This window comes from Leguminivora glycinivorella, chromosome Z (genome assembly GCF_023078275.1).
Source record: "Leguminivora glycinivorella isolate SPB_JAAS2020 chromosome Z, LegGlyc_1.1, whole genome shotgun sequence".
Lineage (NCBI taxonomy): Eukaryota > Metazoa > Arthropoda > Insecta > Lepidoptera > Tortricidae > Leguminivora > Leguminivora glycinivorella.
In genome coordinates, this window is record NC_062998.1 from 12265165 (window position 1) to 12288327 (window position 23163).

The 23163-nt window shown below is 37.3% G+C and overlaps 2 protein-coding genes across 2 annotated transcripts in view; both read left to right on the top strand.

The window, feature by feature from the left end:
• Positions 1-10124, top strand: part of LOC125240530 (cytochrome P450 6k1-like) — a 32883-nt gene extending 22759 nt beyond the window's left edge. Inside the window, exons 6-8 of the mRNA XM_048148422.1 lie at positions 2375-2480; positions 3643-3891; positions 9072-10124. Of these exons, the coding sequence (XP_048004379.1) occupies positions 2375-2480; positions 3643-3891; positions 9072-9232 (516 nt within the window). The 3' untranslated portion in view covers positions 9233-10124. The remainder of the gene's footprint in view (positions 1-2374; positions 2481-3642; positions 3892-9071) is intronic.
• Positions 10125-17103: 6979 nt separating this feature from the next.
• LOC125241516 overlaps positions 17104-23163 on the top strand; it is a 42338-nt gene continuing 36278 nt past the window's right edge. Inside the window, exon 1 of the mRNA XM_048150038.1 lies at positions 17104-17282. The gene's annotated coding sequence lies outside the window, so the exon portion shown is untranslated. The remainder of the gene's footprint in view (positions 17283-23163) is intronic.

A 23163-nucleotide genomic window follows, 5' to 3' on the forward strand; every position in this document is an offset into this window, starting at 1 on the left:
TAAACCTAGCCCGGCAAACCTCTACCCGATGCAAATCTGGGCTATGATGGTGCGTTACGAGATCTGGTTCTCAAATAGAACAAGATCTGGTGGGTGCAATGCTAGCAGTACCCGTTGTGTTAAGCCTTTTGCATTTTTTTATCGTAACATAAAATCAACCCTCACTTAACATAATATTTTGGATTTAGCTGAATACAACGTTAACGGCTACGTATCGAGAAAATCCAAATGCATCTCGGTGTTCTACCCCAATGATACGACTACGTATAGGGAAACGGGTTCTACCCCACTGATACGAGCTATATATTGGGGGTTTCTGGACCACGACTGCGACAGCGAGCGAAGCGAAGCTGGAGCATTAGGAGTGGGCGCGTGTCGTGAACAAGAGTTTTACTTTGGTAGGATTAGGCTTATGGATTTTGAAGAGGAGCCACAGATTGTTGATGTGGGTACATTATGAGAAAGGGGGCTCCCAACATTCTCTGGATATCAATATAATTTTAGCTACCTAGGCCAAATATGGTATCGTTTTCGTATAAATTGAGCATACTGAATTCATTTCTGGTAATTATGAATTTTTCATCACATTTGCTGTTTAAAGGTATCATTGCGTCTACGTGTACTGAAGCATAATGGACTATTTTATTCCTAAGGGAATAATGGATTTAGTTTTAAAAATTAATACAATCCGTACAATACTTCAGGCAAAGGATGTTTCAATCTGCCAAGGATTTTTATTGCACAACCAAAATTTTACTATATTAAGCTATAAAATATACTATACGGTATGAAAAATGCATTTTATTTATGTTTTACAATTATTTCAGTGTGTTTTGCATTTATTTCGTAAAATTTAACTCAGATAAATTGTTATAATTTACAATCTGACAATATGCTCTCTACTCGCGCTTGACCGCGGGCGTACGCGAGGCACCCACCGTTGCCTAGCAACGGAGAGTACAACAGACCAAAATATTTAAAGGAATGGAAAATGACCTACAATTTTAGTTTAATTTTATGATTTATATGCTTTTTTGAACGTTGCATTTAATTTATTTCAGTATTTTCGTGTTTGTTTTCGTTCAAAAAGTGTTTGTTATCAAAAACAATGGATTTAATATGAATAATCTGATTTAGATCAAGATACACTACTGGTCGCAACGCCGCCGGTTGAAGGTTTTGCCTTATGACTGTTTCCTCTGATTTGTCTCAAATGTGATGAAAAACATTGTGTGTAACTCGGGGAGTATGAATATTACTAACTCGAGTCTTTAAATCGCTCCGGCAAGCCGTCGCGATTTAACTTACTCTCGTTAGTAATATTCAACTTCCTCCCCTTGTTGCACAATGTACTATTATTGACACTGGTCTGAATTTTATATATATTTTTTTAATTCTCTTTTCTCTTACATTTAAACGGTTAGTGATTAAAATATATAGGAAGAACATAGGATGGTTCTTATAAAAGAAACGAGGTGAAAATGTGTATGGAACACCAATAACGGCTGAACCGATTTAGATGAAATTTATTTTTAACAAGCAGAAACGTCTGCTAACGATTCTAAACATTTTTATATTAAAGGAAAAAATGGAAAAATTTACGCTTCCGGCGGGACTTGAACCCGCATCATTTGCAATCCGTGCAAGGCTCTTAACCAATTAAGCTACGGAAGCCACGCCGGACATCGCAAATCTTTCCATGCCTTTCCTTATGTACACGTCAGCGCCATCTACCGACAGACTATTACATCTTGTAACGGCACTGGAGTCTCAAGTTATATTGAGAATTCACCAGTAACAATGTGCTAACCCATACTAAATTTATTTTTAACAAGCAGAAACGTCCAAGACGTGTGGAAACTGGACGTGTGGAGTGGGAAACTTATTGGCACTAAACCTTCATCATCATCCTTCATGTATCTAGTCATCATTATTGCATAGGGCTTTGTCTATATTTTCATATTATCATTATGCGAACGAAATTATGATTATTATGAACCACCTTATTGCTATTTATACTAAACGGATATCATATTAAGACTTGCCAGTCTTATCGTGATATTAAGTAGATTTTAAAAATAATGAAAGTATTTCAGGCTTCATTAACTTTCGTGTTTAGTTAATCATGATATTTAATGAAGCATGCAATGAAATAATCCAGCTTAAAGAAATTATCACACAGCTTAACTACACAGATAAAAACAGTAAATATATTAGCCATAATATGAAATTGTAAATGCGAATAAAGTGCTAAAATTACACATATAGGTGTGTTCAAATATCCGAAGACAAATTTTAGTAAAACTCCCCTCTCAACATCTCACCAAAACTTTCTAAATATACACATTATAAGTTATTTTTACTCATTCCGCAGGAAAAGCTTTTCAATGAAATTGACACAACACTAAAGGAAAAGGGAAAAGAGATTTTGGACTACGATAATTTATTGGAGCTGAAGTATCTCTCGTCGTGCATTAGCGGTAAGGACCTTTATGTTTCCTGTCGTTTATCTGAACGGCCCCCGAGGGCGGTTTGCTTTCTGTGTATACAACCAATAGTAGTACCAATACCAACGTGTATTAAATTATGCTCGCAACACATTAACACGTAATTACTGTAACAATATTATGATATTTTTTCGAAAGATTTAGATAGTGCATATTTGAGAATGTATTTTTAAAGGACTTATATTCGTATAAAAATCATAGCGGTTTTAAAATGACACACCTCACTTGTGCAATAAGTACTACCATTAACTAGATAATATTAGTAGTCTTCAGATGCCACACTTTTCTGACTGTCCTAAACGCACATGTGAGTTCAATCACCCAACTGACCCAACACACTATCGCCCAACTAATTATCGTCACAAAACTGACAGTGAGTTAATTTTTGTTAACAACTCACGTTAATTGAGGGGTCCCAAATTCTGAAAATGCCCTTAATATAGGACGTATAGAGGCGTTTAAGGCACTGTGTGAAGGTAACAAAAAATATATGTACCTATAGGCAGTAAATGTTTTAAGCTGAATGCCTAGCGTACTAGGTTTTATAGTCTGCAGACAGAGAGACTCAGGCGTTCGATTACCTCACATCAGTCCCCGAGAATGAATCGAATTGTAATAAAATTTTGTAGATTTGATACCCAACTTTGTTTGGTTTCGAAAATAACCCAACCCTGATCGATTCGAAGTAGAGATTTTTATCAAACGAGTGTCTCTGCAATCAGCAATAAAGTTATTCTTATAGACGGTCCGCTCGGCGGCATACGGGCTGAAACAATATGAAATTGACGTTCTTTTATCAAATAAAACATTCAAGATGTAGGTAAGTATATTAGCTTGTCACAAGGCGTGCAATCTTGAATCTGAGTAATGTATTATTTCTGAGGATAATCTTACTAATGCTAATCGCACTAATTAATCGGGTTTACCCTATTTCAAGGTTATCATGGATCAAGATAATATTAGCTGAGACATATCTGGTTCTTGTCTCATAAAATACATAGATACTTAAAATTTGTGTGATATTCACTAAAGGCCCTTGTAGGTACTAGTATGTAAGCTTACATAATGGGATATACTTACCTAAATGTAATGTGGCGCGTCGCGTAAATGGCCCTAAGTCAGTATCCGTTTACAGAAACAATGAGGAAGAACACACCAGTGCCGTACTTGGAGAGGAAATGCAAGAGCCGGTACCAGCTGACGGACGACATCGTGGTCGAGGCGGGCACACCTGTGTTTGTCAACGTCATGGCGCTGCACTTCAATGAAAAGTACCACGAAGAGCCGGAGAAATGGCGGCCGGAGAGGTTCGCCAACCCGTCGGACAACGATAACAAGAATTTCACCTTCTTGCCCTTCGGCGAGGGCCCGCACTTCTGCATAGGTATGTTTTGTTTAGGGCTCGTTTAGACACGCTGTCTTCATGAGCCCAAAATAAGATAACACTGCCGCTTTTCCAAACTAATGTAAATACATTTATGTACATTTATTTGAAGTGAAACTTCTAATGCGACTTCCAACTGACAGCGCGTAACACTCAGTCATTGTTATTTTGCGTGGAATGCCGCTCACTCAGCGCGTGACATTCTGTCAGCGCGTAACATTCTGTCTCAACGCGACTCACTCATTCCATTCATTCACTTATTCACTCAGTCAGTGACAGAACAGAATGTCCAGAATGGCTTTGAATGGTGGAATGGTTGGTTGGAATGTGTATGTTTTATATTTAGATCGAGTGCAAAATGAGTTTATGTTTGTTTTTTCAATAATTTGAGCAAATAGCAATGTAAAATATTTATAACAGTAAATATATGGACGTGAGTGACGTAACTAATCGTAAAAATGTTTTTGAGGTTATGTAGGAAGTTTCACTTCTTCCGCGCGGAGGGACTCCACGCACAGCCACGCACTGTTTTTTTAATAGTCCTAATTTTTTAAATTCTAATCTCGGAAAATGTTTTCACTAATATCAACATCCAGAGAGGAAAAAGAGAATTACGGTTGTGTGAAAAAGCGACTTCGCGTGGATCTATTTACCACTGTCGCCTTAATTTAACTTTACCAGGAAAACAAAACAACATTGTTTATGGTAACGGTCTTTGCTGAAGAATAGTTTCGGCACACGTTTTATTTTATAAGTAGACAAGTGACTTAGATGACCCGACAGCGGGCTAAGCGACACTCAAGATAAATTATGAACCGACTAATAGGTATAGGTATGTTGAGTAGTATAACAGTATTCTGGTTTTCTTTTTTCCTATTCGGAGCAAAAACGACAGTATTATCATGGCATAGCATTAATTAACTTATTTCTGTCCATTTTTGAATCTCACGGCGTTCGAATTCAGAAAATTGTCACTGAAAATAGTAGGCAATTTCGGTGACAATTCGAACGCCGTGAGATTCAAAAATCGGCCCCCTGATAGATTAGCTGATATTGGATTGCCGAATAAATAGACATTAATCATTTTCATTTACATATTTTTAATTAAATGGCCCAAGTCTCCCATAGGTACTCTCTCCTGACCATTTAACAAATACTTACATCGATACAAATAAGAAGTAACCATATATGAGGAGTGTCTTTTCAAAAGGACTTGATTTCATTTTTTCTTTTTTTTTAAACTATGAATGCAGTTTTTCTTAGTACAGAAAATTACGTGTTGTTTTGAGATTAAGGCTCAAAAAGTCTCGCCTTGATCTTTAAAAAAAAGAGTAACATCAAAGTTTAGAACAAATTTTGAAGAATGTGTAGTGATTATTTATGTGGATAAACCAATGTATGTAATACAACAACATTGATATCAACTAACTTAATACAAAATCCAAAAATAAAATAAAACTATTTTAAAATAATAACATTTACAACAACAAAAGGGCTTAATTCCCAAAAGTTCGCATCAAAAGTAAGCACTTTTCAATTCTCAAAAACATATGGTAATTAAATATTTATTTAGGTACACATGTTACGTTTGATATAATCATATAAGGTTAAAGCATTAACGTCAACTTACCATATTACAATTTTGCAAATTAAATATTAATTTCAAAATAAATACCGTGGAATTATGTTTTTCTCGATTTCCCAAAAAAAGTTCAAAGTGGAAATAAGCCCTTTTGAAAAGACACTCCTCATATAAACCATAATGCAAGTTATGGCATAATAGCTGTCGCATATCTGGGTGTCGCCAACTAAAGCGTATCTTAATTAGATCGCCACCAAGCCTATTCTAAAATTAGATCCCTGTGACCTCAATTGTTCGCCATCAAGATGTATTGAACGTCTCATACTTGATATCCATACTATTAAAAATGGGAAAGTGTGTGTGTGTCTATTTGTTTGTCCGTCTCTCACGGCAAAACGGTGCGACGAATTGACGTGTTTTTTAAGTGGAGATAGTTGAAGGGATGGAGAGTGACATAGGCTACTTTTTGTCTCTTTCTAACGCGAGCGAAGCCGCGGGCAAAAGCTAGTACATGATATGTGTTACATAATCGTAGGCGCTTAGTTACTGACGTTTTTGTCGAGCTGATGACATCATACAAGTGTTTCTAATCTATATCTAATGAATGCACAGAGAGTTTTAAGTACATTGCTTTCACTCATGAAGAGGTATGTTCGGGAATTTCAGGATCTTCCTTCGTGTTACTACCGTGGCTACGGTATTTGATATTATACACTAATATAACGTGAACTTGGCTCATACTCGTAGTTAGCTACTAGAAATGATGTGAAATCAGGGGCGTCTCACTCCGCGATTCTATCGCCGCGCTACAAGTACATTGCCGGCGGCCGCGAGTTCCCGGCCCGTTCACTGGTGACGACCTTCTCGCGGCGCAATAGAATTCAATGTCGGCTGTTCGCGTGCGGTCCGTTTGTTAATGTAGGTAAGAATTTACAATGGCGGCATTTTCGTGAACATCAAAGGAGTTCTTCTGTACTTGTACTATTATATATTCTGTGGTGAAATCAAATTTTTACAGTTTCTAATATTGTATGTTATTAACATTAAATTGACACCGACCCGACATATGTATACGTTAAGTTATTAAATAACAATTATAAGTTAAAATCTATAGCTACCTCAATGAATAACAAATAGTCTTAAGTATGTTATTATAATTAAAACGTACCTACTTCATACTAAGAATCGTACCTCGATTTTTTTGGCGCCACCTATTAAATATTATCATAATCAATCATGATGACTACACTGATGATGCCTACAATTTTTTTTTTCAAAATGTGTCATGACGTGACATCATGATTTTAAAATAAAGAAATACATCATTTGTTCTTATAAAACATAAAAACGCAAAAAAGTTTTGGGGAAAATATGATTTTGGCCACTTCCTGGCTGCGAACAGCGCCATCTAGTTTTAAGCCTAAAGGGTTCATACATTTCAGGTGTACGCTTTTTTGTATGCTGGGCTCCTCTGTCAGTCTAGTATTAAATCGTTCTTACTACTACATAATGAATAACATTTTCACGGATTATAAATTACTATAACAATATCTGCTAGCCGTAATTTGCGACTCATGCTCATGATTGGTGTGTAGGTATGTGTAGAGTTAATGATAGTTCATTCAGGCAGTATTTAATTATTTTACTTGATAATGACTTCAAATAACGTACAAACGCAGTACATATCTGACTTTTACAATCCAAACATATCGTTAATCAAAATGAAACAAAAACGTAGATTTGGTGAATGATAAATTGATAAACGTATCTTTCGCCACAGTTGCCGCGTCCCCATGTCCCCGTGTCATCAAAGGTTAATTTTGATAAATTTGCTCGTCATCGTGATAACACGATCAGGGGGCCGATTTTTGAATGCCGACCATTCGATAATATCTCCACTACTAGCGATTTAAATTCTACTAACAGAAACGAAAACGAGTGGTCATAGCAACTAGTTTTATAAAATGACTGGCCGCATTTTTTAAAAAATTACTTTTCTCAAACATGCAATGAAATATTGTCTTTACGTTCCTTAAAATGGGCTGGAAAGTATCGCTTTTTGGGCGCTCGAGAGGACTGCAAAGGGATTTCATATTATTTTTTAGGCCTAGGCCTGCAAAGTAACTTTTTTTTTATAAAATATTGTCCTTTAGAGCATTTTTTTTTATTTCATTGTATGTTTGAGAAAAGCACTATACATGCCTCGGCGTGAAAACGGATTCCCGGCCTCGTATCCCTATCCGGCCTCGCTCGCACGCTCGCTCGGCCGTATATACCCACTTGGCCGGAAATCCTCATTTTCCCGGCCTCTGATGTAATGTACTATTACACCTTTATCCACAGACTTCCGAACAGCGAATTCGTGCGTTCGAAATTAAAAAATCGGTCCCCAGGGGGCCGATTATTGAACCTCGAGCGCACGATATCGGCAAAAGTCTACAGAAAGCGGTGAAATGTTTTTTTTTAAGCTAGAATTTTGGAGTCTAGTGCTATTGACCGACTGGTTTTCAATCGGACTCGCTTTCTATTACCTAATAAAATTTAAAGGGCTATCTCCACTGCGGATATATTATTGAACGAAATCCACGGCATCGAGTGGTCGCAGTTCAAAAATCGCCCCCCTGTACCCCACCATGAGTAGGTAAACTCCATATGTAGAATGACTTGCACCATGACTTTATTGACGTTTTGGAATACTTTACTCGATAACGTACAAACTCTACGTAAAATTACGAGGAAAAAATGAGCTTAGTCAAAACTCAAAATTTATACATTTTCTGTGACTTGACTTGCTATCGAGTAAGGTGCATTAGGTAATTCCGAATGACAAAAATGCTCTGGTAACTAATAATGGTGAAAAACCACCATGTGACTTTCGTAATTAGACGACTTTCGGAATTACCCTAATGCACCTTACATAATTTTTAAACCCCGACGCAAAAATGACAAGATGTTATAAGTTTCACGTGGCTGTCTATTTGTGTGTAGCTCTGTGGCATCGTAACTTCCGAACGGATAAACCTATTTACCTAGATTTAGTTTTTATTTGTTTTATGGCCACTCATATCATTATATGGAATTTGACAGTTGGCATCCCACTAACCCAGAGTTAAGTGGTTGGTGCAAGTGGGCCTTAATGAATTAGTTGGGAGTGTTCTTAACCTTGTTTCATGTTTTTTTTTTACAAGCTTTTATTCAACTTGCCTTGTTAGTATATTAGTGTGCGTGTGGTGTGCGTCAAAACGTAGAAGCTAAATTTGACCCACTTCCCGGTTTCCGATTGAGCTGAAATTTTGCACACATATGTAAATCACGTGACAATTCAATGTTATGGTATCGTGGAGCTGATCTGATGATGGAGCAGAACGGTGGTTATATATTAGGAACTCTGTCATGAAACGTCGTATCCCCATGGAGTAAGGGGTTTTTAGAAACGTCTCGGAGAGCAGTAGATGACTGTTGAAAGAAAAGTATAGTCGGCGATAAAAGCTTGTGCCAATAATGACATTTTTGCAAAAAAGCTTATTAGTTTTAATTTTTAGTAACAATACTGTTTGACATGTATGTAAGCGCCTAAGCGGTTATAACTTGTTTTCAGGCAAGCGCTACGGTCTGATGCAGGTTCGGGCGGCGCTCGCGCAACTGCTGCACAAGTACCGCGTAGAGCCGGTCACCGCTTACGAGCTCAAGGCCGACCCCTACGCGGTGTTCCTGGCGCCCGCCAACGGGGGCTCCGTCCGCTTTGTCCCGAGGACCTGACTCGGAAAACGTCCCTTAGTGTAAGGCTACGCGCGCACTACGGTCTTTTGTCGTGCGTTTTTTCCCGCAAAATCTGTGAAGTATGGAACCTCCTTGAAGTGCGCGCACTGCAGAAAATAATCCGTATGCAGATAAAATTCTATTGTTTGCTGCAGATTGGTTGGCTGCACAATTTTCTGCATCCTATGGTCTTGAGTAAATCAGCTCACTGCGAGAAAAAATCCGTGAGGACGTCGTTCAGCAGCCATCAAGTCACGCATTTGTGATTGCGACACGGTGCTGCAGGGTCATATCGTCGCCTAGTAAACGAGGCGCAAGCAGGGCAAAATGTGCGGATAATAACACCGCTGTGCACGAACTGGACACGCACGGTTTTTTTTTCGTTGCGATTTAAAAACGCACCGCAACTCGCCGCACCGTAGTGCGCGCGTAGCCTAAGACCTGAGTGGAGCGTTCAGCGGGGCGAGCGTGCACCTTATGCAGCAGCAAGACACTTGTATGAGCTTCAATTGTTTGACATACACGCCGCACGCTCTGCCCCGCGGCACGCCCAGTTATGAGCGTGTACTTGGGCCTTACAGACTGGCAAAAAGAGTAGAAAATCATGGGGGCGCCACCGTCTATGTAAACATTGTAAACCGTTTTGCATGTGGCTATTGAGTCACTATGTTATTCTATTTTCTCTGGTCACTATTGTATGAAGAAGTAAATTGTTGCTAAGTATGATAAAAATAATAGTTCTCTTTCTACTCTTTTTTGCGAAGCTGTACACTTACCTAAGGTGTCCACAGATTACCAAGCCAGGGTGGCTAGCCGAATGGCACAATCGCTCACGAAACGCTCACGAAACGAAGCGCTAGTAGATATCTATCTCTATCGCGCTCGCTTTCGTTTGGCGTCGGAGAAATGCCATTCGGCTACGGGGCCTGGAAGTTAATCGCAATAGTTAACTGACATGCTGATTTAGTGCTATGAACATGTGGGCCAGTGTCTTTTCGTAACTCGAAGTAATACCGATTCTAGAGCTATAGGTACAGCCGAATTTGCTTTATAATAATTATAAGTTCACAAATGCTAAGATTTATAAATATTAGGTAGGTAGGATATTTAGGTAAACATATTTAGGTACCTTTACAATTGAAGCAACCGAAAAGGCATTAGTCAGAAAATGAGAATAGCATGTAATGGGAATAAAAAAACTTCCTGCTATTTAGTTTTAAAGAATACTTTAATGCTTTGAATATTTAAACGTTTATTTCATAATGCTTAGGCGGTAGTCGGGCCTGCGGCCAAATCCAAGATCAAAGTCGTTGAGAAGTCGTAACATATTAAAACTTAACGAACTTTTTGTCTTTTCTGTGTTCTTTTTATTTTACTTCTTAGGCTTAGATTATACCGCAATTTCACAAAAAAAAGTACCTGCCCAAAGTATCAACTGAGATGATCCAACTTAGGGTTATCACCATAGCATCTTCTGAGCGACGGTGTTTAGTCAACTATATACCATCTGAACAACGCAACGTGTTGGTCAACACGTCTAGAGTGAATTTTATTCAAAAACGTAAAAAACCTATTTAAAAATGAGGCTAACCGAAATGTTTAGGTACCGTCAGCCTCATTTTATATGGGTTTTCGATAGTTTGCCAAGCGCGGCGTTTGGGAAATACAGAAGCTTGGCGGGGTCAGTGCAGTGCCGTCAGATACTACACAAAATATTCAACAACAAACAACAACAACATTAATTCCTAAACGAAACTAATGTTTCCAAATGAAATTTACACTACTGAGTAGAGATCCGAGCTCGGCTAGAGATTCAAGAGTACAATCGATGACGCTTCGTGGCGAAAGATAAACAGCTCAGGCCTCGTAGCCGAATGGCATTTCTGCGACGCGAAACGAAATCGAAACGCCGCAGAAAGGTAGTCTAGCTCTGTCGCGGCAATACGCAAGAGCGATAGAGATAGATAGCTACGAAAGAGATATTATCGTGAGCGTTTCGTGAGCGTTTGTACATTCGGCTACGCACACTGGCCCCGTAGCCGAATAGCATTTCTGCGACGCGAAACGAAATCAAAACGCTGCAGAAAGGTAGTCTGGCTCTGTCGCGCTAATCCGCAAGACCGATAGAGATAGATATCTACGAGCGTTTCGTTTCGTGAGCGTTTGTGTCATTCGGCTGTGTAGCCCAGGTTATGGATTAGATCAGACATTCTCAAAGTGTGCTCCGCGGACCCCTAGGGCTCCGCAAAGCCTCTCTGGGGGCTCCGTGTGAATTTTGGGTACCTGATATGCAACTTCAACTCTCTTCCATGAAACTAAATATTCACCAATTGTTAAAAAATAAAAAACTGCTTCATGTAATACCTCACATTAGAATCTAGTGATTAGATTTTACTAAAAAATTTAAGGGTTCCGTCAGATGTTTTACTTTCTAAAAGGGTTCCATGGGAAAATAAGTTTGAGAACCGCTGGATTAGATCATGTTTTTTATTATTATTATTATAGATTGGCTCTTGGCTCCCGAACGGATGAACCGATTTATATTTAGTTTTTTTTTTTGTTTGAAAGCTGAGTTATTCGAGAGTGTTCTTAGCCAAGTGATGATTCATGAAAATAGGTCCACTATGTCGCGGTCGGGGGTTTTTTCAAAATTTTAATTTTTGGTGTAATTTTATTATTATAAAATGGGCTTACTCTTGGCCACAGACAACCAAAGGCAAAGACGTGGCCTACGATGAAGTGAGCTCGCCCAGAAGATGCCTGTTCGTTCACTCTTGATTTGAAGGTTGCGGGGTTATATGAACTCGGAAATATAGCCGCCGGCAAGGAATTCCACTCCTTGACAGTGCGCATAAGAAAATAAGAAGCAAAGCGTTTCGCTATTTTCTCTAGTGTTGGTTAACTAGACGCTGATTCTGAAACAAGGTGCGGGGTAGCATTTATTGGGACCCCTGTTTATGTCTATTATACCTACAATAAAAGTTTACGTCACATCTTACAGTTTTATTTAATTTCAACAACCTAGACTAGTCAGTAGTCAAATAGATACGAGGACTCGAGGTAATAACCTACGAAAGGACGTTCAGGACATGCAGGATGTTCAAGTAATAGTAATGTAACATTATTTTCAGGGACTTAAGATAACTATTTAGGTTATTATATTTTCTGTGTGTATTTAAATTCAGATTCCAGCAGAAAGAAGTTTTGCCCGTCTTATATGAATAGGAGTTCAAGTATTTCAATAGCTTTGTTATTCATGCAAAAAATAAGTGTGTAATTTTTGGACGATCCGTTATTAAAATTATTTTTAATACGGTTTTTTGGTTATACTTATAATGAATTAACTGTATAACATGTTACAGCAGGTACCTTTAATGTATCGTTGTCGGACATTCCAAAACACCTTTACAGTATAAGATAAAATTAATAAAAATATCCGCTACACGCAAAGCTTACGAACAAACGAATAAAATAACATAACAATCTGTTACATATGGAATTTTTCTGGAAGTCTCCGAAACTAGCCAATAAAGCAAGGATTCCGGCGGCTCAAGCCGCGGGCCGTATGAAAATAAGAAAAACCCTAATATTTACGTCACCACCTACTTATTCACAAAAATCCCTTATATTATATCACAATATAAGGCTTATCAAAAGGTGACATGACATACATGCTGATGAGACTTGGAGGATCATTTTGATTATAATAATAGGTTATGCATTAGGTCATGTTTTTTTTAAATGATTATTATTATAAATGGGCTTACTTTTGGCCACAGACTAGCCAAAGGCAAAGAAGTGGCCTACGATGGAGAGAGCTCGCCCAGAAGATGCCTGGTCACCCTTGATTTGTATCTTTTTTACACATATGAAAAGTCACCTACGTGAGCGTACCGTAAGTAACTTTAAATAGGATAGGATCTGTAAGTATTAACAGTGAAATTTATTTAACTATAAACTGCTTTTTAGACACGATAAATATGAATTATTGAACTAGCGAAAGAGATATGCCAGAATCGTAGCAAGAGGAAATCCGTGGTCTCTGTCTCTGTATGTGTAAATATTTATAAAAATACTAAATTATTTTATAATCGGAATAAACTTCCTTCACCCGGTAGTATAGTCATATTAATAATTAAACATCAATAACAATCTAGAAGGCACTTGTAAGATAATTAATAAGGAACGGAAATTGAACATGATTAAAACTAGTCGCTAGGTGAGCTGTAAAATCTACGCGATATTATTTAAAAACGCAAAAGTGAAAAACTAAGTAGTAGGTACTTCAAGTTATTATCACAGATAAGTCACGGTAGTCTTAAGCGCCATACAGCGTGTGTATTTTATACGGGCGAATATCTTAATTACGATTAGTATCGGACCTAAGGAGCCTAACTACATGGCTTTTTTTAATAGATGAGATATTTTTTTAGGGTTCCGTACCTCAAAAAGGAAAAACGGAACTCTTATAGGATCACTCGTGTGTCTGTCTGTCCGTCTGTCACAGCCAATTTTTCCGAAACTATCGAACCGATTGACTTGAAATTTGGCACACATATGTAAACCTGTGACCCAATGTCATTTCAAATTAAGTTGGACGGCGTACATTGCTGCTTGGTTAGATTTTAAAAAAAATCTCTTAATTAATAAGTTTAATAACAGTTTTTAACAAAATGATTATCCTATACGATTTGTATGATCAGATACTATAACTGGATATATTATTCGCCCGTATGGAATCCAAACGCAGTATACGTCATGGAGCATCTTTAACATTCTGCAAAATTTCCAAAAACTGGATGGACCAATAATTTTTATTGGATTTCGCGAGAACTGGTTGAGAATTGCGACTTGTAGAGGAGAAAATCCGAACATACAAAAAGCAAATCAAGTTAAACCGTTGACCTTGGCTGCCGCTCCGGTCAATAAAATAATATACGACTGATCGCACAAATCCTTTTCAAATACCTTCTATATTATTACTACTTAAAGATCTCACAAATATGAATGTGCCCTTTTATCTGGCCCCGGCGAGCCGAGTGCCGACCATTCGTACATAAACAAGCGGCCAAGGGGAATAATTTGATTGTAGTCTCCAAATTTTGCGTGAAAATGAGCCTGTTCAACCGCCCTAATATTATACCGAATACATTAATACACGAAAACATTGCACGTTTAGTGAGAGAGGTAAATGAGTGAAATTTTATTGTAGTCTCCAAATTCTGCGTAAAAATTAGCCTGTGTAACCGTTTATTTGCGCGGTTTATATGTAGCTTAACACCTACTACGAAAGCAAGAAAATTACGCCAGATATTAAGTGAACGCGAATTCGAGTCGAGTGCCGATCATTCATACATAAACAAGCGGTCATGGGCAATCATTTTATTGTAGTCTCCGAATGTTGTGTGAAAATGAGCCTGTTCAACCGCCCAAATATTCCTGTAGATGTAGTTAAGTCTTCCCATACATTTCACGACTTTTCTCTTTCTGAACAGACTAGTTTTTATACCTACTACATTAATAAACGAAACAATTTCAAGTTGAGTCCGAATTGCAAACAGGAATTACTTCAGCCAATTAACAACAACAATAATTATTCAAAGTTATTTTGGTTATGTATAAGTATCAAAGGGACGACTACAATTTAATATTCCGAACAAAAGTATATCACGAATATATTAAAGGATTTTTAATTTTTTAAGAGTTGCTGAAGTTGGACGTTCGGTTAATTACGGTATGTTTTTTCCCGCGGCGGAATGCCCAGACGGGATTGAGCGTAGGTAACTAGGTACCAACAGTAACAGCTACAGTATACAAAATGATCTTGTAACACTGTACTCCTTAAACTGACTAAGATGTGTTCAGCGACTACTGTAAATATATTTTACTTTGGTTATTTTTAATTACACTTAAGGTCAGTGCGGGCAAGACCGGCATACTTTTTTTGCAATAAAGTTTGAGTGGATAAAACTAGACTATTAAAGTAGTCTGGAGTGATCCGCATGGTTCTATGGGCTAGCAAATTCTATATTCTACACAGCTTTTATAATACTTTGGTGAATTAAAGTAGTCTTATGTGATAAAAATCACTTTTTTTAAGGCTCGGCGGGTTAACCGTCCCCACGCGCTGAGTACGGAAAGACCATCTAGTACTCGTTTACGCGTAATTTCATATGAAAATAAGTATCAAAATTGTTCATTGTCATATTCTGTAATAACAGAGAGTAATGTGATAGATATTAAAACAAATAACGTTGATATTTTCAACATATCTGCATTTTTCTATTTATAAGGCAAGACCGTCATATGTCACGTAAATGAGGTTGATAACCTTTTTTTTTTCAGGTCCAGACAAAATCAAAAACCGAAACTTATAATTAAAATTAACCTATAACACCCGTTTAAACTTGACTTATTTCCCATAAAGCCTAAAAAAGGTGCCTTACTCTTATATGCCGGTCTTTCCGACTATGCACAATTTCGAAGTTGCATATTTCAGGACATAAAACAATAAATTGAACGCGTTTTAAAAGCATTAATTGTACTAGACAGGAAGAACGATTAATTAAACTAACACGTTACATACATAATGCACAAATATTCGAACTGCTTCTATTTTATTTTATTTTTTTGCGTAACCATGTTGAACTTGATGGTCGAGTTCGAAACACGAATCAAGTTTTGTGCTAACTAGTGTTCGTCCTAGAGATATCTATTGAAGACCAATGGATTAAGGATGAAAACCTGGTATACCTTCGGAGGTGTAAGATGTGTATTCGGAGGTGTAAAATACAAAAGTTATATTCAGTAGACGGTCTTTCTGGGTAGACGGTCTTCCCAACACTGACCTTAAGTGTATTCTTCAAAAGAGCTATTGTCACTCAGCGTAACTTAAATATCTTATCAATAAGTGTATTTTATAGAAAGTAACTAATAGACTTTACTACCAAACGAAGTAGGTAGGTATTCTTCATCGCACGCATTTGCACGCAATTCGCACGGAATTTAGCTTGATAAAATCTGCACGACTTTTACGACATAGCGTTCGAGTTCGAGACCTTGGTATCGACGTCTTCCCAGGTTGCCGGCTGATGTCAAAAGAGAGTTGGGTAAGCAGGCAGCTCCCGCACTCACCTTGACCATACGGTGCGGGTCAGGCCAACAAGCCGGTTACAAAGTATCTCACGGCTATGGACAAAATGAAAACCCACTCGACACCTTCACATTAAGTGGAAACATGACTTATGCCTTAAATATGCTTTTAAATTAAGGCAGTGGCGCTTTCCTGCAATCACAATTACATACTTTTGTAAGTACATACATACATGCATACATACAATCACGCCTGTATCCTGTATCCCATAAAGGGGTAGGCAAAGCACATGAACTACTGAAGTTTTAGTGCCACTCTTTGCAAAATTGTGACATTGTAGTGACAGGTTGCCAGTCTCTCAGTATAAGTGGAAAATTACCTGCACATTTATATTATTTACAAAATGGCAAGTTTGGCAAAAAACAAAAACATAAAATAAAAATAACAATGGGCCACCTTAAGCGCCAGGTTTATTAACTTTTATTTAACATAAGTCGACGAAAAAAAGTAAAAAAAACCGAAACATGAAAACTCGTGAACTAAATAGTCGCGAGATACGACAATGTAGTTGATTGCCTCGCAACTGAATTATTGTCGTTGGTAGTTAGTAAGTTTGTTGTGGGCCGAGAAGAGTTGAGCCGTCAAAATGTATCTAAGTTAGCGAGCCGCGCGGGTATCCGGGCCGCCGCCGTAGTGCACCGGACGTAGGCAATGTTTCAGTGCTTCAGTTCCGCCGCTCCAGTCCGCCGGCGGGAGCGCACGGGACGGCCGCGCCATCGCCACCCTTCCCGACGCCCGCCGCGAACGCCCGAGCGCGAAGCCGTATCAAATATTTACTCACCCCTAATACTGCTAATAAAATTTCATCGCGCCACTTTCTGCTCCTCGCGCCCATTCAAAATCATGATTTTACAATAAAGTTGCAGCTAGTAGCGAGTGCAAAAACTCCGTGTTTTGGTAAGTTCCAAATAACCGTGATGATGACATAGAAGTGTTTTTAAATATTGGTCGGTCCTGCTTTTTACATTTTTTTTGTTATTTCTTAGGTCATAAAAAAATATTAAGGTAGGTCGGCAATTTTACACTGATTAACCGTGTTTACTGAAAAACTGCTTACTGATGTTTTTTAGGGACCTGTAGAAAACTAAGAACCCTTATAGTTTTGTCATATCCTCTCTGTATGTATGTCTATTCAATTGCCACGAAAGCTGCATGCCTCGGATACATATGCAAATAAATTTTCACCACACCAACTGGTAAAGGCTTTCTTTGCTATTCGAAAACAGATAGCAAAATTGCATTTTATCCACAAGGGGGCAAAGTAATTTCATACAAATTTGAACTCGATGTCTTAACGTGGCTGCTAGATTTTACCTATAAATGATGATTTTGAATCATAAATATTGAATAAATTGATGGATTTCATTTATTTTCATGTTTTATAGTCAGTATTTTGTTCGTGTTGGTGTGGTGAAAAATTTTGTGTTTCACTCGGTGGCAAAGTTTGTTTAAACTTCGTGCCTTGATACCTTCGCAACGCTTAAGATTCCACTTTTTGAACCACTCGCTACGCTCGCGGGTATCAACATTGGCACGTTAAACAACTACTTTGCCCCCTTGTAAAACAAATAACTATTATTATTACAATGACAAGTACGGACCTTTGGGATGAGAAAGGAACTTTTAGAACACATATTTGCAGAAACTTAATTTTGAAAGGTAGCTAATCCAAATGTAACTCTGAAAGAGACTGATCATGCTAATGGCCGTCTTTTTTGCTCTATTTGCAATGCGAAATATCAATACCTTCTCTCTAATATTTATATTATGTTCTATCAGCATAATTCCCTTAGCTGTCTAAAACAGTAGGTATAATTAACACGAAAGCATGGATTTTCGACTGCTTGCCACTAGGACTGACATATTTCCGATCTCGCATAACTTGTATAAAAATACTATACCTACTTACCAATAAGTACTTACACTGCACTATAGTGCTTAGCCGACAGTAGAGTATAACTTAAAACAAAATCTACATAAAATTGTAATGGCACGGAACCCTCGTTTCGCGAATCTCATTCAAACTTAAGCGAGTTATTTTGAAATAATTACGCACCAAAACAGCCCATGATTAAGTGTGAGGAAAAACCGACGGCGTAACTTTATCTCAAGTTACGCTTGAAAAGATTTTTTTTTTCTAATTCCATTTAGCGAAGTGTTCAGGAAGGAAGTATTACGAAAAAAAGAAGACAATACTTTTAAGCTCGGCAGGCAAATAAGCCTCTCGATCATTTTCATTGTGGATCTTTTGCAAGTAACTTATTGGTAATTGAGTATAATCTTCAAAATTAGAGGCAGCAAATTTTCAAATTTTATATTGACAGGATTCATGATTCATAGACCCTATCAGGGCATACGCCTTCCTTGCTCAAGCTTGTAGTAATAGAAACGGAAATTTATGTAGGTACACTATTCACTATTTGAATGTTTTGATAGAATACTAAGTATGGTAGGTAAGTAATTATATGTATAAAATGCAAAAGCAGTGTTATATAGATATATGAAGAAAATTATAAAATTATATCTATCCTGCAAAACGCCTCTCCACACCACTGTCAAAATAAAAGGTGTAACACACAACTGAAATGAACATTCCTCATAATATCATCTTAATAAAGTTTTAAGAAAACAATGAAAACATTTCATAAATAATCCTACAATCGCGTTAAACGATTCAGTCTGCGTTTTTGCCCTAAATCTAAAGCTAAAATGAGGTCTTATCTTTTAAGGAAGACTGCCAGATGTTTCACAACAAAATGGTCGGACATTTTTTACTCAATGTGTTAAAATTCAGCACATTTTACCGTGTTCAAAAGTCTGGAAAATATTTATTTCAATAAAACTTATATAGAACATTTTAATTTATGCTTTGACATATTGGCAAAATTGAAGTGTAGTGTTAATAAAGAACCATAGGGGAGACCGGGGCTAGTTGACTATAGGGGTAGGTTGACTAACTATTAAAAAACTGAGCCATAAATCAAACTTGAGCCAACCAGTGACGTACGAAAGTTCGTTACCTCCCCCCGCTCAGTCATCGGTGAGCCTCTCGTACCTCATATCGTATCACTGGTTGGCTCAAATTTGATTTTTGGCTCAATTTTTTAATAGTTATTTAACCTACCCCCATAATCAACTAGCCTCGGTCTCCCCTACTAATATAAATGAACCACCAAACTAATATACGAGTAAATGATAAAGGTAATAAATATACGATATTTGAACCATAGTGATGGGTGTGTTTCAGTTATTTGAATGTGTAGAGTTATAAAATATACCTACCTGCTTCGACGTTACGAACAAATATCACGTTATGGAAGGCTGTTAATTAGGTAATCCAGTAATATAATATTTATTACGTTATTCAAAATAACGAAATATCAATTTAAAATATGTGAAAGATAATTAAAAGGAAGAGCACCCGCTTTCGGTATATTTAAATCGAAATTACATTTTTAAGAGTCCAAGCTCAGTTCTCAATACAAAACGTAATTACGCTCACATTTTAAATCGACTATTTAAATTGCTCTGAAACGTTGTAGGTACTTACAATAGGCTTAATCATATTTAACCTGTTTTGCACAACTTCGTCTGTTTTATATAAATTAATTATTAAGTTTTATGCTGAGTCATAGTTTCTAAATGTAAATTGTGCAAACATAAACAATTGATATACATGCATGAATGGATTGAGATTAAAGCCCTAGATCTATCTCATGGCAATGTGTGTGCAAAGTTTCAATATAATCCAAAACGTACTTATAATTAATAATAAATAATTATTTTAATACATCCGTGCCCTCTGCCAAAAACGTCTGCAGTTACAATATACTTGTTTAATAATTACCATTAAAAGACAATTTTTCAATATTTCAGGTTTTCTTCAAATCTTAGACTATGTATTTAATACGAACCAAATTATTTACAACTGCCTAAATTGTCCTCCCATACCGAATTAAGATATATAACCATCGAAGTCTTAGATGTAATCTCTTAAGTGACGTTTATACAAACTGAATGGCTTAATAAAATGAAAATCAGTTATCTGGCAAGCCCGGTTGATATAGAAGTGGCGCCTTGTCTTAAATGATAATTAAACGAAGGGCCTCAAAGGCTAAACGGTCAGCCTTTCAATCAATCAGCCTCATCGAGCGGCCGGGGGCGCAAAACTTTTTTAATAAACGTCGTGTCAAATACAAATGCAGAATGTGCTGGTACCCTCACGGACGCTCTCGTTACTAAAACAAAGGATGAGCTAACCCTTTCCGTACTAAAGCGGGAAAATCCTGTATCAAGATGCATATTAATTCCGCGGGGTTAGGCCTGGCCTGAGCGAACATTGATTAAATGCCGTTTACGAACTCAAACCTAGTTTACTTTACCCGTCCGGCAAAGTTACTCACAAAAACAAAACCCAACTGGGTGTAAGAGATTTGATTAGTCTCGGGCCTTCTTTAATATTAACTTCAGGGCCATGCTACCCTCGCGTACAGTACAATGCACAACTCAGACATTAATTACTACATTTTAAAGTCAGGTTCTGTTGTTCAAATTACCTTTGTCTTGATCTTATTTAAAAATATGGTAGGTATAGACCGTGAGATTTCAAAAGGGTTCTCGGGTAAACTCGTACGTAATCGTAAAATGAACATTGAATTGTCTTACAGATTTAGTTCACGCGTTGTACTCCAGTCTTTATACTTGCTATTTATACTCGTAACTTACACGGGTACAAGAATCCTGCGATTACAGCGTATGAAACTCATGACGATCACGCGAAGGCCTAAAGCTACAAAGTTCAGCACAAGAAACAATCTCTTGGCCGAAGAGACAGGGATTTAATCACTGGGGCAACTTAACGGGAAAGTGGAAGAGGTGTGCGTGACAAAAACTAATAAATCCCATCCACAATAGGCCCAGAGAGAGTTTCGAAAAAACTAAATCCCTTCGTGGGATACTCTACGATATAGATATCTATTTACTCGTATATCGTATTTAGACACGACACGACTTTTAGTTGCTACTCGAGATATAATTTTAGTAAAAACCTGAATGTATACATGTATAATGACGTATCGGGTTCGTAATAAATATTTATTAATAATATAGTACGTACTACGTACCACGCCAACCAATAGACAATTTGGGTATCGGGGGTAAAACAAGAAATGCTTTAAATTCAGCTGAAAATAAGTAAAAACAATAAACGCTCGTTGTCTGGCAAACCAATCATTGTTGGGAGTTGAAAGCAACCTTTGTTGACAAAACACTGTTTTATGATGAAAAGCAAACCAAAACAAAATATGAATTCTGCTCGGTGTGGTATTATATGGCGCGCTTCACTTGCCATCCCGCAACGTTCTTTTAAATTTTAAAAGGAGGCATTCGTATGGTTCACTACTCTTACACTAAAAAAAGTAAGGGTTTGGAGTCCTAAAATACCACAGTACCTACACCTTTCCACATCTACCGTAAGGTATAGTCGTAGCCAGCTAAGTAAATATGTATAAGAATTGATTAAGTAGTTTCGCAATCACTGACAGTACGCGGAATAGTTCAGTAGTTTTTACTTTGACCGAGAGTAAATGCAGGTATCCGTTTCAGCTTAGCCGAAAATGCTTTTGCATTGTATGCAGGATGTTCTCCTCTATAGATCGCAGTCAGGAACCGAATTCGTGAAATAGTATACTGGTATGTACAGTTTCAAGCTGTTCTGCTCGATATTTCAGCTCACAAGACCACTGGTATTGGTAAGATATTATTTAAAAAAACGCGGGTATAAATAGATAATATAAAACGATTGCTCCAAATTGGCACTGCACGTGTATCACACACTACCACTACCACTCCTAAGCTCGCAGAGTCGTAAGCTCATTTATCAGGCAACAACCGGGCGTAGCCGCTCTACCCTGAAACGTGTTCGCCGTTTCTCCTGCACCGGCGGCGTGTGTAAGACACACCCTTTTACCATTCAAAGGAAAAGTCTAATAATCACGGTATTGGAGAAAATAAGCCCGAGATATTTTGTTTTTATCACCAAATCGCGGTCTTTTATCTGCAATTTATAAAAAAGTATACATTTTAACGTATGGTATCCTAGTTGTTTTAACATGAAAAGTCTAGATTATGTCTTATACTCATGGTTAATTCAGTAAGTAATACTCATTCAAGTTTACACCGAGTACCTATTATTTTTTTATTATTTTATACATGAACTCAACTCTCTTAGCAACATGACTAAGAATTCGTCCTGATATTTTTTTCAGTAAACTGATGACTTTTATCTAGCCGCCAAATCCTTCAGAAATAACCGAATTAAATGAAACTTCAAAATTAAGCAGCTCTACGACTCTTGTTCATGGTACAATGCCGTCAGTTTTTAGAAACAAATTTTAGATACTTATTTTTAAGGATTTGTGTTTTTTTTTTGTCCATAATGGCATCACTGTCCATTATATTGTATTTTACATTAGGTTTAATCCCATTAAATTATATGACTTCCTGGGAATGAGGTTGTAAATGTATATTACTTTAATTTTATTTATAATGATTATTAAATGTCGGTATGATATTTGATTAACAATACATACATATAATACATCCGTAATTTTTCTATTCATTCTAGGGTTAAAAATACTAGTAGGAACATAAGTACATACCAATAAACGTGTTAAGTTAGTATAACCTAACCAGAAAATTAAAATTATGAAAAAACCCCCGACCGTGACATAGTGGATCGATTTTCATGAAACATGGCTAAGAACACTCCCGACTAACT